This window comes from Mrakia frigida, assembly GCF_051309035.1.
Source record: "Mrakia frigida strain ATCC 22029 unplaced genomic scaffold BDY24scaffold_35, whole genome shotgun sequence".
Classification (NCBI taxonomy): domain Eukaryota; kingdom Fungi; phylum Basidiomycota; class Tremellomycetes; order Cystofilobasidiales; family Mrakiaceae; genus Mrakia; species Mrakia frigida.
This window is the reverse complement of record NW_027481246.1, coordinates 2,867-16,424: the sequence shown is the minus strand read 5'-3', so window position 1 is coordinate 16,424 and position 13,558 is coordinate 2,867. Positions and strand designations below refer to the sequence as shown.

At 54.9% G+C, this 13,558-nt stretch overlaps 5 protein-coding genes across 5 annotated transcripts; 2 read left to right on the top strand and 3 right to left on the bottom strand.

Annotated features, from left to right (window-relative positions):
• Nucleotides 1-82: 82 nt before the first annotated feature.
• Nucleotides 83-1,566, bottom strand: BDY24DRAFT_400408 (uncharacterized protein). The gene is made up of 5 exons (XM_076641953.1): nt 1,316-1,566; nt 943-958; nt 791-875; nt 543-698; nt 83-458 (listed from the first exon to the last, which is right to left on the bottom strand). The coding sequence occupies exons 1-5, from the start codon at nt 1,483-1,485 to the stop codon at nt 376-378; spliced, it is 510 nt and encodes a 169-aa protein (XP_076493358.1). The 5' UTR covers nt 1,486-1,566; the 3' UTR covers nt 83-375.
• A 1,453-nt stretch (nt 1,567-3,019) lies between these two features.
• On the bottom strand, nt 3,020-4,460 carry BDY24DRAFT_400402 (uncharacterized protein). The gene is made up of 7 exons (XM_076641952.1): nt 4,315-4,460; nt 4,154-4,238; nt 4,025-4,045; nt 3,865-3,886; nt 3,628-3,659; nt 3,395-3,518; nt 3,020-3,288 (listed from the first exon to the last, which is right to left on the bottom strand). The coding sequence occupies exons 1-7, from the start codon at nt 4,430-4,432 to the stop codon at nt 3,115-3,117; spliced, it is 576 nt and encodes a 191-aa protein (XP_076493357.1). The 5' UTR covers nt 4,433-4,460; the 3' UTR covers nt 3,020-3,114.
• Nucleotides 4,461-4,913: 453 nt separating this feature from the next.
• On the bottom strand, nt 4,914-7,601 carry BDY24DRAFT_444177 (uncharacterized protein). The gene is made up of 4 exons (XM_076644830.1): nt 7,399-7,601; nt 6,990-7,278; nt 6,500-6,812; nt 4,914-6,383 (listed from the first exon to the last, which is right to left on the bottom strand). Exons 1-4 carry the CDS (start codon nt 7,537-7,539, stop codon nt 5,324-5,326), a joined length of 1,803 nt encoding a protein of 600 aa, XP_076493356.1. The 5' UTR covers nt 7,540-7,601; the 3' UTR covers nt 4,914-5,323.
• Nucleotides 7,602-7,738: 137 nt separating this feature from the next.
• BDY24DRAFT_400398 (Zn(II)2Cys6 transcription factor domain-containing protein) lies at nt 7,739-9,967 on the top strand. Its single transcript, XM_076641951.1, has 4 exons — nt 7,739-8,443; nt 8,625-8,648; nt 8,773-8,911; nt 9,013-9,967. The coding sequence occupies exons 1-4, from the start codon at nt 7,757-7,759 to the stop codon at nt 9,777-9,779; spliced, it is 1,617 nt and encodes a 538-aa protein (XP_076493355.1). The 5' UTR covers nt 7,739-7,756; the 3' UTR covers nt 9,780-9,967.
• Nucleotides 9,968-12,544: 2,577 nt separating this feature from the next.
• BDY24DRAFT_418120 (uncharacterized protein) lies at nt 12,545-13,491 on the top strand (the record flags this gene model as incomplete). The annotated part of the gene is made up of 4 exons (XM_076643803.1): nt 12,545-12,999; nt 13,106-13,156; nt 13,246-13,338; nt 13,404-13,491. 4 exons carry the CDS (start codon nt 12,545-12,547, stop codon nt 13,489-13,491), a joined length of 687 nt encoding a protein of 228 aa, XP_076493354.1.
• Between the last annotated feature and the right edge of the window lie 67 nt (nt 13,492-13,558).

Below are 13,558 nucleotides of genomic sequence, written 5' to 3'. Positions count from 1 at the left end.
CAGAAGGGCAATGCAGGCGGTCATCGCTTTCTGGTCTCGCTTCGCCCTCGTCTGAAAGTGTGAAGAGACAAAGTGAGCGAAGCCAAAACTTCCAGGTCAATCAATCGATCGATCCGATGCAAAATTAAGCTGCCAAGACGTAGGTACACTAAGATAAACCGAATTTCGACTTGTATTCGTACAAGAGACGGATCCTCTCCTCCATCGACGCGTCGCTCCTCTTCCCCTCCCCTCTCCTCCCCTCTCGTTCCTTCCACAGCAAGGATCCCAACATCCCACGTCATCGCAACCGCAACCGCAAGCCCTCCCTCCTCCCTCCCTTCACTCGAAAGCTCACTCGCTCGCAACGACCAGCACAAAACAGAACACGTTGGCCTAATCCACCCTCGCAGGCCTAGCAGGTCGGGGTGTAGGGATCAACCCGATAGCTCCAAACACGGCAGCGTAGCCTCCCAACGCTAGCAACAACAACAAGACACAATCAGCTCTCTTTTCCTCTCCTCAAGAAGAAAACAAAGGAGAATCGGCAGACGACGACTCACCACCTCCGACAGCTCCGACCAAGCCACTCCCTCCTCCTACGTGACCGGCACTGATGGTTTTGAGTCCGAACACGAGCAAGACGAATCCTCCTAGGATGGTGATGGTCAGGAGGGGGACGATGGTCGTGAGAGGAGGGGAGGATTGCCAGCGGGAGTCTGGAGGATGCGAAGAGAGGGGATGAGCTCTCCGGACGAAAGGGATGGCGTGAAGATCGAGAGCGGGAGAAGGAAGGAGCGGCGAGACTGACAGTTGGGCACGACTCCTTTGACGTAGGGCATGTAGACGATCAGGTAGAGGAACTGAAGGACGGTCAGGATCGAGAGGAGCATTGACTGTCGACGGAGAGGAGCGAGGTTAGTGAAAAAGTGGGAGTAAAAGGAGGAAGGCGTAGATACGTACACCTTGAACGGCTCGACTGTATAAACGAGATGTGAAAGAGAGGGAAGCGAAAGGAAGATAGAAGCGAAGAGAGGAAGGAAGGAAGGAGGTCAGCTTGAGCTCTCCTTCTTTTCGTTCTGCATCGTCGTCGACCTCGTCTGAGCTCGTATAGCGTATGAGAAACCTTCCCGCGCTCCCTGTGGACCTCTACCAGTGAATCGTTCTCCCCAAACGAGCTCAGAGAAGAGAGCTCTCGAACTCGACCTCGACGTGGCAGCTCGACCCAACTCCGTCCTCTTCTCTCCGTTCCTTTGCCACCACGTTCTTCGACCCGCTTTGCCCTCCTTCTTCCTCCCTCCTACCCAACCCCGAAAAGTAATCGTTTTTCACTCACGCTCCCAACCCCTTAGTAACCTTCTCTCCACCTACAAAGGCTTCCTTGATGACCTCCAACGCTCCGGATTGAGAAGCAGCTAACGAGCCGATCAAGACGTATTTCGCATTCTTGATCAAGGTAGCGATGAACGGTTCAGAGGAAGGGGAGAGGGAAGAGGGCGTGGACATGGTTGGGAAAGAGGGAGAGGTGAGACGGGGGAAGGGGGAGTGGGTGAGAGTTGGGAGGAAGGGAGATTAGGAGAGAGGATGTGAACAGCGGGCGGTCAGTCGGGGTTTTTGAATCCGCGTTTTATATGTACATATAAATTCCTGCTCGAAGCTCACCTCTTAGCCCTACAGCAGATACATCTTCCTCACCACCTAGTCAAAAAGTGCGAGTTTTGTTGGCCTCTCCTCTCCGGCTCTCCTCTCACCCAAGACGCGTCCAGCTCTGGCTTTCCCTCTCACTTTCCATTCCTCCAAAGCGCGTTGCGAAGGTTTTTAAGAGTTAAGAATAAACTAGAATAGACTACCCTAGGCCAAGCTACTAGTACACAAGTCATAAACCCGCTCCAAGAAAGGAATGAGCAAAAGGCGAAGCGACGACGAAGACCCAAAAAATCGAAGAAGGAACGAGAGAGTCGGTAGAGTAGATAAAGTTCGAAAGATGGAAGGAGTGATGATGAGGTAGATAGGGTCCATATAACTCCACCGGGGAGTCGAGAAAGAAAGAAGGAAAGGGAAGATCGAGATTAGACGGGGACGTGATACTGCACGAAAGAAAGACAACGACGAGAACGATAGGTCAGCATTCATTTCAAAACATCGAGCTACACCTCTCTCTCTCCCTCGACTTCTCAAACAAGTCAAAACCGAAGCAGAGAGAGTCAAAACAGAGCGAAACTCGGCATGAACTCACCATCCCATCCCCATTCACCCCTCCACCCCCAAAGCTGCGTTCCCTTCCATGTTGCTGCTCCTCCCTTCCACCCCTCCCATCTCTGCCATCATCTCCACCGCCACCAGCTCCCCACCCAGCCGTTCCTCCGTAAGCGTCCTCGTCCTCAGGGTTGGCCATACGAGATTGACGGGCGTCCCAGCCTGAACCGGAGTTGGTTTCGGGGTGGGAGGAGATAGAGTTGGAGGTTTTGCTGGAAGGAGCGGGTGCGACACCGGTGTTGTGGGAGGTTTCGTCTCGCTGTGAGGGGAAAGGGAAGGAGAAGGGAGGGGAGGAGGGAGAGGGACGCGTCAGTTTCGAGTTTCGAGTGAGAACCACGCGTTTCATTCGAAAGTCTCCTAGTTGGAAAACCCAGGAAAGAAAGAAAGAGTAGGTACGAGACGAGAAACGAAGCCACTCACCATCTCCCTCCACTGTCCACCAGCGCTCGGCTGTTCACTGAACACGTCGGATTTCGCACGAAGGCCGAACGTCATGATCGAGCGACGGTTGTCGAAGTTGAGCCCTCCTCCGCGACGTTTGGATCTGGCGAAAATAAAACAGAAAAGGTCAGTTTCGAGAGGTGAGAAGGGGAAGAGAGTGAAGAGGGACGGGAGGGAGAGGAAAGGGTGGATGGGCGGGGAGGCGAGGGGACGCGGAGGAGGAAAGAGAAGCAGGAGGAGAGAGAACTCACTGGTACCAAGGCCAACCCCATCTCCAAGCACTGTAAGCTCCTACTCCGATCAGGAAGATGACCAGAATCTATGAAAACGAACGAATCGTCGTCTGACCGGTCAGCTTTCAATCGTTCTTCCCCTCTCCCTCTCCCTCCCCCTCTCCGTATCTCGCTTCTCCTCCCATCCCATCCAACCCGAGAAGTCTCAAACTCGACTCACAGCAACTCCCGCCTTCCCACCAGCACTCAACCCTCCAGCTTTCGCCGAAAAGCTCTTCGCTGCCGTCGCGTTCGCCTCCGCTGCCGAGTAGTTCCATTTGTACGAGGAGATGGGAGAGGTAGGGTTGATGAAGGAGTACGGAGGGAAAACGAGGCCCTCCTAAAGGAAACGTGCGAAAACCAAGTCAGAGAGACGAAACGAAGAGAAAGAGCAAGAGCAAGAGAGTCAGCATTCGAGGAGAGAGAGGGAGAGAGGCGAAACGAACCGTCGTGAGATTCGTCGGTAGAGACCCGTTGGTGATGGTGATTCCAGCTTTCCGAGAGCAATGGCCTAACCAGGTCCCGTACGTTTGAGAGGTAGAAGCTACAGGTGGAGTTCCCCATTGACATCTTAACAGGAAGAAGAAGAGGGAAGAAACAAAGGGTTCGTGAGCTTGGCGGGTTCGACGCGAGTGCCGAGGTTTGAGAGGAGGTTGTCGATGAAAGGCAAAGGACGAACGACTTGCAGGCTGAGAAAAGTGCGAACGAGACCTGATAGAGAAGCATGAGAGGAAGGAGAGGAAGGTCAGTAAAACGGTGGGTGGATGGGTCGAGGGAAGCTTGTTTGCGAGAGAGAGGTCAGAGCCGGACCCGCTTCCTTCCTTCCTCTCCCGTCCTCCCTCTCGTTCCTTCGAGCCATCCATCCCATTCATCCAGCATACGACGAGTCGAGACCAGAGCAGAGAAGGAGACTCACCGAGTTACAGCAGCAGAAATCCCTATAGATCCACGTAAGACAAAGCCGGAGAAAGGAGAGGGAATAGGTCGAGGTCAGCTCCTTCCTTTCGCGTCTTGCTTCCCTCTCCTTCCCTCCATCCCATTCCTTCCCTCGCTCCATTCGAGATCCTAGTACGAACGAAACATCATTATCCGGTTGACTGCAAATTACCAAACCCCCAAAAGAAACGCGGTCAGTCCTCGTTCACTCGTTCGAGTCCATCAAAGGGTCGAATGCCTCTGCTCCTCCCTCTCCTTTCTTGACTCACCAGAAATACTCAAACACGCCTCCTTGGATACTGAACATCTTGAACTTGGGTTCGCAGATCTGATACAAATCTTCGAATTGCTGGCCTAAACCGTTCCAAACCGCCAAAGGGATCAGCTTCGCGCTCCAACAAAGGAGGGAAAGACAAGAGTGCGGACGAACAGGGATTCAGCCCTTGCGAGTTGTAGTACCATTCCGTCTGGGGACTTGTTTTCGCACAGGTGACGTTGGAGGCGGAGACCGAAGAGAGCAAGAAGGGAAGGAGGAGAAAGGGAAGCATCTTTGTTGGCGTTAGGGAGGGAGGGAGGTGAAGGAGGAGCCGAGAGAGGAGGACGGTGAGAGAGCTTGGAGGAGGCACAGTCCTGGTCCTTTGTTTACTCTATATGGTTTCGTTCGTTCGGTACAATATAGAAGGTGACGTCGAGAAGTAAAGCAGTTCATTATTCGATCGCCCTCTTAGCATGAAACGGTGCGCTTGCTCTTTGCTGAGTCTGTTGAAAGAGGTGGATGCGGGGTGAGGATCTCCCTCGCTCGCAGTTTCAGCTGAGATATCCTCCGATAGGACGCGTGTTGAATCTCAACTATTACCACGGCTCTCTATTACAGGCCAGTCGGCGAGGAAGCTGCTGGTTCATCTCCCTCTTTCGCTCGCTCGCTCGCTCGCTCTGTTCCTCTCCCTCCCTCCCTCGCCTCTCCTCTCTCTCTCTCTCCTCCTTTCTCTCTCTCCTCCCCTCGCACCCCCGAAAACAAGAAGGTAAAACGGAGCAAGGCATGCATGTCGAGAGAGTATCTACGGAAAACTCAAAGAAAACAAGAAGAAAAGAAGTCATAACGAGCAGCAGCAGCAAGAAAGAAGTATGCAAAGGAAGGACGCGTCGTGAAGAGAAAGATGGAAAAAGCAGAGTAGTGGAGAGGGAGAGAGAAAAGGGGCATGTGGACGGAGATGAGATGCGAGAGGGTTGAAAGAGAGGTATACGAGAAGGGAAGGGAAGAGAAGAATGTCCGAGTAGGCAAAGAAAAGGAAGATGGGAAGAGAGAAAAGAAAGAGAAAGCAACAACGACGACGCGACGACGCGACCCGACCGACCGACAGCGAGACCCAAAAGAGCGAACCAACGAAGTGAAGGAAAAGAACGAGCCGAAGCAAAAGGAAAGGATCAACGACCAACCCCTACTTCTTGCTCTTGGTCTTCTTCCCCTTCCCGTTCCTCCCGTTCTTGGTCACGAACGGCTTCTTCTTCTCCTTCCCTTTGCCTCCTCCCTCCTCTCCCACTGCCACTGCCACTCCCTCTCCCGCCTCCGTCGTCGCAGCAGGCACCGTCGAACCCGACCCGCCCGAGCTCACTTTCCTCGTCAACAGACTCAACCTCTTCTTCAACCCTCCTCCTCCCGAACTCGAAGCCGAAACAAACGAGCTCGTCCCGTCCCCTTCCCTCCCTTCCGGCAACGCTCCTCCAGCCCCGCTCAACGAGCTCCTCCCTCCAGGGGAGTTGAGCGGACTGGGACTCGCTCCTCCTCCCGCAGCACCGAGGTTCTCCGTCGAAGCCAACGTAGGGATCGACGTTGAACTGGATGAGTTCTTGGATTTGCCCATGAGCGACACCCGGCGAACGAGCCCTTTCCCTTCGTCCGACATCTTGCGTCCCATGTCGCTGAGGGAAGCGAGCCGTTTCCTCTTCTCCTTGGTGCTGACGGAAGGGGAGTCGGTGATGGTAGAGGACGCGGAGGGGGAGACCGCGTGGGAGGACGGGTTCGGTTGGGCTGCTGGAGTAGAGGGAGCGTCGATATCGAACGAAGGAGAGCGAGAGGGTTCGGTGGATTCGAGGAGGGAGGGGAAGAGGAGCGAGGTGGAGGTGGGCAAGGGAGTTTTGGGAGGAGAGGGAGGAGGAGGAGGAGGAGGAGGAGCTGAAGCCGGAGTGGACGAGGAGGAGCGGTCGGGTTCGACGGAAGAAGAGGGTGCGGCTACGACTTCGGCGAAAGAGGGTGGGCCATCGTCGCCGGTGGGTGAAAGGATAGGTTCAGGAGCCTTGGCAGTGGAGGAGGTTTCGCTGTTCTCGTTGACGGGGGAGAGGGAGGGAGGAGAGACGTCCATGGCGTTCTCGTTCTCGTTCTCGAGGTCGGCAGGGGAAGCGGCGGTGATAGGGACGAGGGAGTCGGTGGAGGATGGTTTCGGAAGGGGAGTTGCGGTGGGCGTAGCTGCTTTCTGAGAGAGGGAGGTGGTGGAAGGAGATCTGATGGAGGGAAGGGCGGACGAACGAACGACGAGGTTTAGTTTCGGAGACGCGTCGAGCTCATGGTCAACGAGGAGCTGAGCTCGTTCAAGGCTTCAAGAAACTGCTGGACTCACCCTCTTCCCTCAATTCTCTCCTCTTCTCCAGACTCTCCGAACGTCCCGTACCCTTCTCCAACCGCACCATCCTTCGACGACGACGACGACGACTCGGGACCTTCACTACTCAACAATCCTCGTCGTTCTCCCTCGGCCGGCGAAGAGGAAGAAGGACCGTTCCTCCTCCTAGGTGCAGGGATGAAATCTCGAACGGGGTTGTAGAGAGCCCAGATGCTGAGGACGAGGAGGAGGAGTCTGACGGAGAGGAGGGTGAGGAGGAGGAAGGAGGGGAGAGGGAAGGCGCCAGGAGGGAAGGAGCCTGTCCATTTGACTGGGAGAGGAGAGAGAGAGAGAGGAGGGTGTTTGGTTAGGATGTGATTGAGATGACAGAGAAAGTATTATCCAGCTGGTGTAGAGAGCTCGGTATAGAAGGAAGAGAGGCCGTTGGAAGAGCTCTTCCAAAAAGAAGTTGAAGGTCAATCTCCTCCTCGCCGGTTTTTGAACTCACCAAACAACCAAACCCTCTCTGCTCCCATCCAGCCTTCTCCAACCAGACCAACCCAACCCATCGCTTTAGCCCATCCGACGCTCCTTCCTTGAGAGTTGTATACCGAGTAAGCAGCTCCCGACCAAGCGACGATTCCAGCGGCGGCGGTGTAGAGCGAGATCAGAGGAGGGTCCAGTTGGAAAGTGACGAGCATCCACGTGAACGAGACAACGTGGGAGAGGGAGAGCAGGACAAGGAGAGAGACCAGGAGGGGAGTTCGAGGGAGGCTGATGGGGAGGATAACAGGGATCTGGGAGGAGGAGCGAAGGAGGGAGGAGAAGCAGCGAGAGAGAGGAAAGAAGCAAGTTTTTCGCAAGTCAGCTTTCTATACAAACCCAGAAGAGCTTCGAAAGAAAGTTCAAACACTCACTATTCCCGGAATCTCCTCTTCGGGGACGTCGTCTCGAGCTGATTTGGGGAGGAAGGAGGCGAGCAGGAGGACGAGAAGGAGCGAGGGCACAAAGAGCTGGAGGGAGAACAACATCTCGGAAGCGTCGAGATCCAGCAACATTCTGGCTTCCGACGAGGACGCGCGTCGTCGAGAACGAGAAGAAGAAGAAGAAGAAGAAGAAGAAAAAGGGGGGAGGAGGGTTGTGGGTGGAAGGGAAAAGAGGTGAGGAAGGGAGGAAGGAGGAGGAGGAGGAGGTGAAGTCGATTTCGTCGGAGTTTCAAACTTGACCTCTTTGTTGCTTTCTTTCTCTAAACCACCACTCTTAACTTTGAGATCGATGTCTCCCTCATCTATAACACCGACCGATGCTCCTCTCTCGAAATTCGGGGATCCACCCATCGTCAAGAAGGACGCTGCTGGCCTTCCCCTTCCGCTCCTCTCCTCCCTCCTCGACGCTCTGGCTCCTCCTCCTCCTCCTCCCGCTCCCTCTCCTTCCCTTCACCGCGCTTCTTCACCCAACGGACCGCCCTTTCCTCTCGTACCACCATCTTCCTCGTTCGACCTCCCTCAACTCGCTCTCACCACCACCACCGCCGGCTCTTATCCCGACTTGACTCCGACCGATCAAGCCGCTCTCGTCCTTCACCATCTCAGCAGAATCCCTCCTTCCTCTCCTCCAAACAGCCATCAACAGCTCTCGGACGAGTATCTTCACGAGGACGGAGAAGGCGGTCCTTCAGGATCGTACGGTCGACAAGACGACGACGACAACGAGCAAGGCCTCGTTGAGCTCTCGCTTCAACAGCAGCAGCAGGACGCTCTCGACGAACAAGACGCTCTTCTAGATGAGCACGATCAACAGGAGGTGGAAAGATACGATGATCTAGCCTACGGAGAACCTGGTGCGAGTAGACCTCGAGCAGGAGCAGGCACGGGACGAGGTGGAGCGCCGAAGAAGGCGAAGAAGGTCAAGCTCGATCTAGGAGACGCTGGGAGGAAGGAAGGCAAGAGAGCTCAGGTCAAGGTCAGTATGCAGCCTTTCCGTCTGCAGCAGTGTTTGGTGAAGATCGGGGAAGTGGGAAGGTGGTAGAGAGGAGAGAGGAGAGAAAGAGAAAGCGAGCGAGCTCACCTTCTGCCCTCCCTCCTTTATGCTTTCGTGTTTCATACTCCGACCTCTCAATGCTCGTCTCGTTCCTCCAAACCAGAACGCTTGTACCAACTGTCAGAGGGTTCGTTAGTCTCTCCTCCCACCCTCTTTTCCTTTCTTCTCTTCTCGTCCATCGATCGTTTTCGCTGACCTCTGCTCCTCCTCTCGCCCTCTCCCTCAACGTCTCGTCGCGTCCTTCTTTTTAGACTCGCAAGAAATGTACCGGAGAACAGCCCTGCTCGAACTGTCTCAAATCCGGGGTTCTGCAACCGTGTGAGATCAAGGAGAGAGCTCCGAGGACGAAAGGGTTGAAGAGGGGTCCGTACAAGAAGAAGGGTGTTCTGGGTGAGTCGTCTTCCTCTCTTCTCTCCTTCGTTCTCGTTCGATCGAAGTACATTTGCGCTAATAGACTGTACCGAACCACCCCGCTTCTTTTTTTTCTCCAGAACGAACCCAACTCCAAGCTCTTCCTCCTCCACCTTCTCAACCAGACAACACCCTCCCTCTCGACGAACACTCCCAATCCCATCACCACCACTCCGACGATATCCACCTCTACCTCGGTACCACCTCTCCCAACGCCATTGCCTCTTCCTCCTCTTCCCACCAAACTCAGCAACTCCCACTTCACCTCCAACCCGACGATCCATCCCAACTCGATCAACTCACCGCCTCCTCCTCGCCCTCCTCTGCCTCTGCTTACCCACCACACCCACATCCCAACGACGACTACCCTCCCACCTCCGCCATCGACTCCCCGTCGAACGCCGTTGCTTTGACCTCAACCTCAGCTTCGAAACGACGATCCAGCAGCCGCTCCGTCGCAGGAGGAGGAGGAGGGAACGGACCTGTCGCTAGAAAGAAGAAGGAGATGAGTGGCGGAGGGAGACTGAGTTCGGCGCTGATTATAGATGCTGAAGCAGAGCAGGAGATGGATGAGCTGGCTGGAGACGAGGGTGGAGAGGGACAGTTCGGTATAGAGCAGGAGGGGTTGGAGTTGCAAGGGATGGGGATCGCTGGTGAGTCTTTGCGTCTCTCGCCTTCGGTTTCGTCTAGTCTCGATGCGGTTGTTTCAGGTGAGGAGGGGAGAGGGAGAAAAATCTCGACGAGGGCTGCGAGGAAGGGGGTGGGGGGAAGAGAAGGAAAGGAGGCGCGGCAGGGAGGACCGACTCGACGCGTTCGCTTTCGTTTCGTCTCGTCTTCACAAAGCTGACTCTTCGACGGACGCGTCTCCCTTCTCAGCCGCCTTCCTCGCCCAACATCAGCACAACTCGGAACAGGCTCCAACGCACTCGATGGCTTCGCTGGCGGATGTGTTTGGGCAGGGGTTGGGAGGAGCTGGAGGTGAGGGGGAGGGAGGGCTGGAGGAGGGAGAGGCAGAGGAGTCTTGAGCTGGCGTCGTTAAGGGTATGGATGGTTCTGTTTCAATTTTTACTGCGTGGCTGGGAAAGAGGAGAGCAGAGAAGGGAGAGGAAGAGGTCCCCTCGCTCGTTGGCCGTTCTTCTGCAGATCCGATGTTGGTTCAGTCGCTCGAGAGAGCGACAGCGACGCGACAAAAGATCCGTTTGGCAGATCATGGGAAGAGGTGGATATAGCTAAGGTGAATTTTTGACTCTTGTTGGATGAAAACAAGGGAAAACAGGGGGTGGAAGGGGTTGAGGGCGACTGGGCGAAAGTCGAGTCGAGCTCAACTTCCCTGCATGCCTGCTTTCTCTTCTCACCAGCCATCCCCTTTCTTTTCCCAACTCTCCCTCCAGATCCGATCGATTTACCTAGAGAGGTACGGAATCTTCCCATCCACTTTGAGGCTGTCAAGAACGGTATCGCGTGAGTTCGAACGAGGGCAAGGACGAAGGGATGGAGGGAAGGAAAAGAGATGGGGCGAAGCTGACCCTCTCTTTTTTGCCCTCATTTCTTCACAGATCTATATTTTCGCTTCTTCAGGATGCTCTCTACACGTTGCTATTTCATCTCGTAGTAAGTCCGTCCAGTTCCATCGCTTCTGGTGAGCTCGTCGTCCTCTTTTTCACGCGTCGAAGGGACTGACTTCCAGCGCACGCTGAGGCTGATCCTTTCTCCCCCTTCTTCTCATCGTCCTTCCTCTTTCGCAGATTTTCAGGCTTTCTCATCGCCTCCTACACCACCACTGAGACTTGAGGATCTAGATCAGCATGGCCTAGGTACGTCTGAACCACTCTGAGGGGTTCTGAGAAAGAATCTCTTTTTTTGGGTCTTCGCTCGAGCTCACGCCTCCTCCCTCGCCCCTTTCCCTTTCGTTTCAGACTGGCCCTCTCCCTCTTCGTCGTTCCTTTTCAGCTCTCTTTGACGTGGAATCCGTTAGTCCGAGACATCACACCGTCAAAAACAAAAAAAATCTGATCGCAGGATCTTGAATACTGAGTCTTTGTTGTTCTTTTCTTCCGGGCGCCAGGTCAATCTCGTCGTCGTCGACTCGACCCTTCGTCCAGGAATCAGTTTTCTCCCCATCAACAGGATGCGATCAAGCAGAGAAACCAGTTTGACGAGACCTACGAAGCAGGATTCGCGTGGTCGTCTTTAGATAGGCTGTCTCGCGTCTCGAGGGAGAATCGAGGATCTGTTCGCGTCGACTCGAGGTCAGTCTGTCTTTTTCTTCTCGCACCAGAGAGCCCTGTACTCTTCAAAAGCTGAATCGAACGTTTCGCATCTCGCACCTTCTATACATTCTTTCTGCCAGGTGAACTCCCCTCTCAGCTCGACGCCTCGCTCGCTCAAGCCACTCTCGTCGTTCCGTATCTCTCGACTATGGACGGTCAGATCCCTCTTGATAGCCGATGTATGGGGCTCAAGGTACGTTCTAGTACTTGCTGCAAGATCTCGCATCTCTTCCTGCGCTGACGCTCCGTCTCTTTCACTCTTCTTTCACTCTCTTCGTTCCTCCTCCCACACCAGCTTCACGTGTCTGGATCTTCCCTCCCTTTCGCTCACGCTCGGAAATGGTCGGGGACCTGCCAGGCGATCGAGGAGGGAAGAGGTCTCTGAAGGTTCCTTTCCACGAAGGAAGCTTCGGCTCGCGGGAGCAAAGGTTGTTTGGTCGAAGGAGGAACGAGGGAACGAGGGAGGGAGGGAGCAAGGGGACGATGCTGAGACGGATTGACGAGAAGTTAGGGTTGGAACTGGATTGTATGCGTGAGTTCCACTATTTTCTTCTCTACTTCCATGGACTCAAAGCGAGAAGAGCTGACCGTTCTTGCTCTTCCTTCGCTCTCCTGTCGTTGCTCAGCCCTACTTCCCTTCACCTGTTGCTCGACCAATCGTGAAAACTCTCCTTTTCTCCCTGTTCCGACATCAAACTCGGAAGCTGCAAACTTTTGCCCTAGCGCCTTCTCGACATCCTTCGATCGAACCAAACGAACACTCAAAACCCCTCTTCACTTCACGACGCCTCTTTTCCCTCCCTTCCCTCCCTTCCCTCTTCCTCTTCTTTCCCTTCGAACCACGACAACATCCAACCACCACTTCCTCAGAACAACCCAAACTCCGCTATCTACCACATCCTCCTCCTCCTCCTTCCTCCTCTTCGCCCTCCTCTTCTTCAACGTTCCCTTCCTCGAAGATCCCGCCTCCTACTGGATCGACGTCGAGCTCAACACCCCTCCTTCGACCTTCCCTTCCCTCCGTTTTCCAACTCCTCCCTCACCCTCAACACTCCCTCACCTTCGTCGACCAAGTCCTATACTCGCCTCCAACCTTCTCAGGAAAAGAAGCAGGAATCAACAACCGGAGCAGCATCAACCCTCGAATCCACCTCCCTCCCTTCCCGCGTCTTTGATCGGCTCAGCCCTCCTTCCTTTGGATCCCCCAAACCTTCGCTCCAAACCTTCGACATCAACGCCGTCCTCCTTCTTCCTTCAACTTCCTCACCTCTCACCTCGACTCTCAATCTCACGCTCAAACCCAGCAGCTCTTCCCCTCCAAAAACTCAATCCTCTCCTCCCGATGCTTCCCCCAGCAGCTCCTTCCCTACTCCCCGTCACCAACTCGTCCGACGGTCTCAACAGACTTCTTCGCCCATCCTCTACCGAGGGATTACGAGTCTCGTCCCTCACCTCCTTCTTCGACAGAATTGGAGGAGAAACCAACCTGCCACGGTCTGGGCGGGGTAGCAGGGATTCGGAGTGGCTCCTCAACTGGAAACTCCCGTCGTCGTCCTCCCAAGGAAGGTACTCTAACATCGGAAACGGAGTACCGAATACACCGGTGCAAGAAGGCTGGCAATTCCCATCTGTGCCGAGCACACCAGCTCTTGCGACCGACGTCGCTCCCTCGCCACCTCCCATCTCCTCCGCCGCTCCAACTCCTCCTCCCAAGGCACGTCCCTTCCTCTCTTCGCCATCGGTTCCTTCCGCCACTTTCGTCGTTCCGGATCTTTTTCCCCGCCGCGTCAATTCAGGGTGAGTCGGCCCGCCGTCGTCTTTCGTCTCTGCGTCCCCTTCGTCGCGTCGTGCGAGCTTGAACTTCCGATATTAACCTCAATCCCCCCTCGCTTTTCGTATACAGGATCTCGGGGACTCTCAAGACTGCCGTTTCTACCTGCAAGGTCGTCTTCGGGTGAGTTTCTCACTTTCATTTCTCCGACTTCGATTCGATGTCGATGCAAGGGCTGACCTGCTCTTCCGTCTGCTCTTCATCCCTTCCAGAAACACTGGGAAAGCTCGGGATGAATCTAGAGTCGATACAACTTCACTCATGGTCACGCTTGAGGATGTGAGGAGCGTCTTGGTTCAGAAGGAGTGAGTCCCGTCTCTTTTCTCCTTCTCCCTTCCCGCTTGAGCTCATCTCGCTCTTCCTGCAGCAGACCGTCCATTTCGGAGGCCGAACGAGCTCGAGCTCAGAATCTGACGCTCACCAAGGGCGACTCCAAGGTCGAGACGCAGCCCGAGTGAGTTTCGACGCGTCGAGCACGATCGTTCGCTTCCTCGACGTCTTGCTGACCTGCCTTTTCTTCTCTGT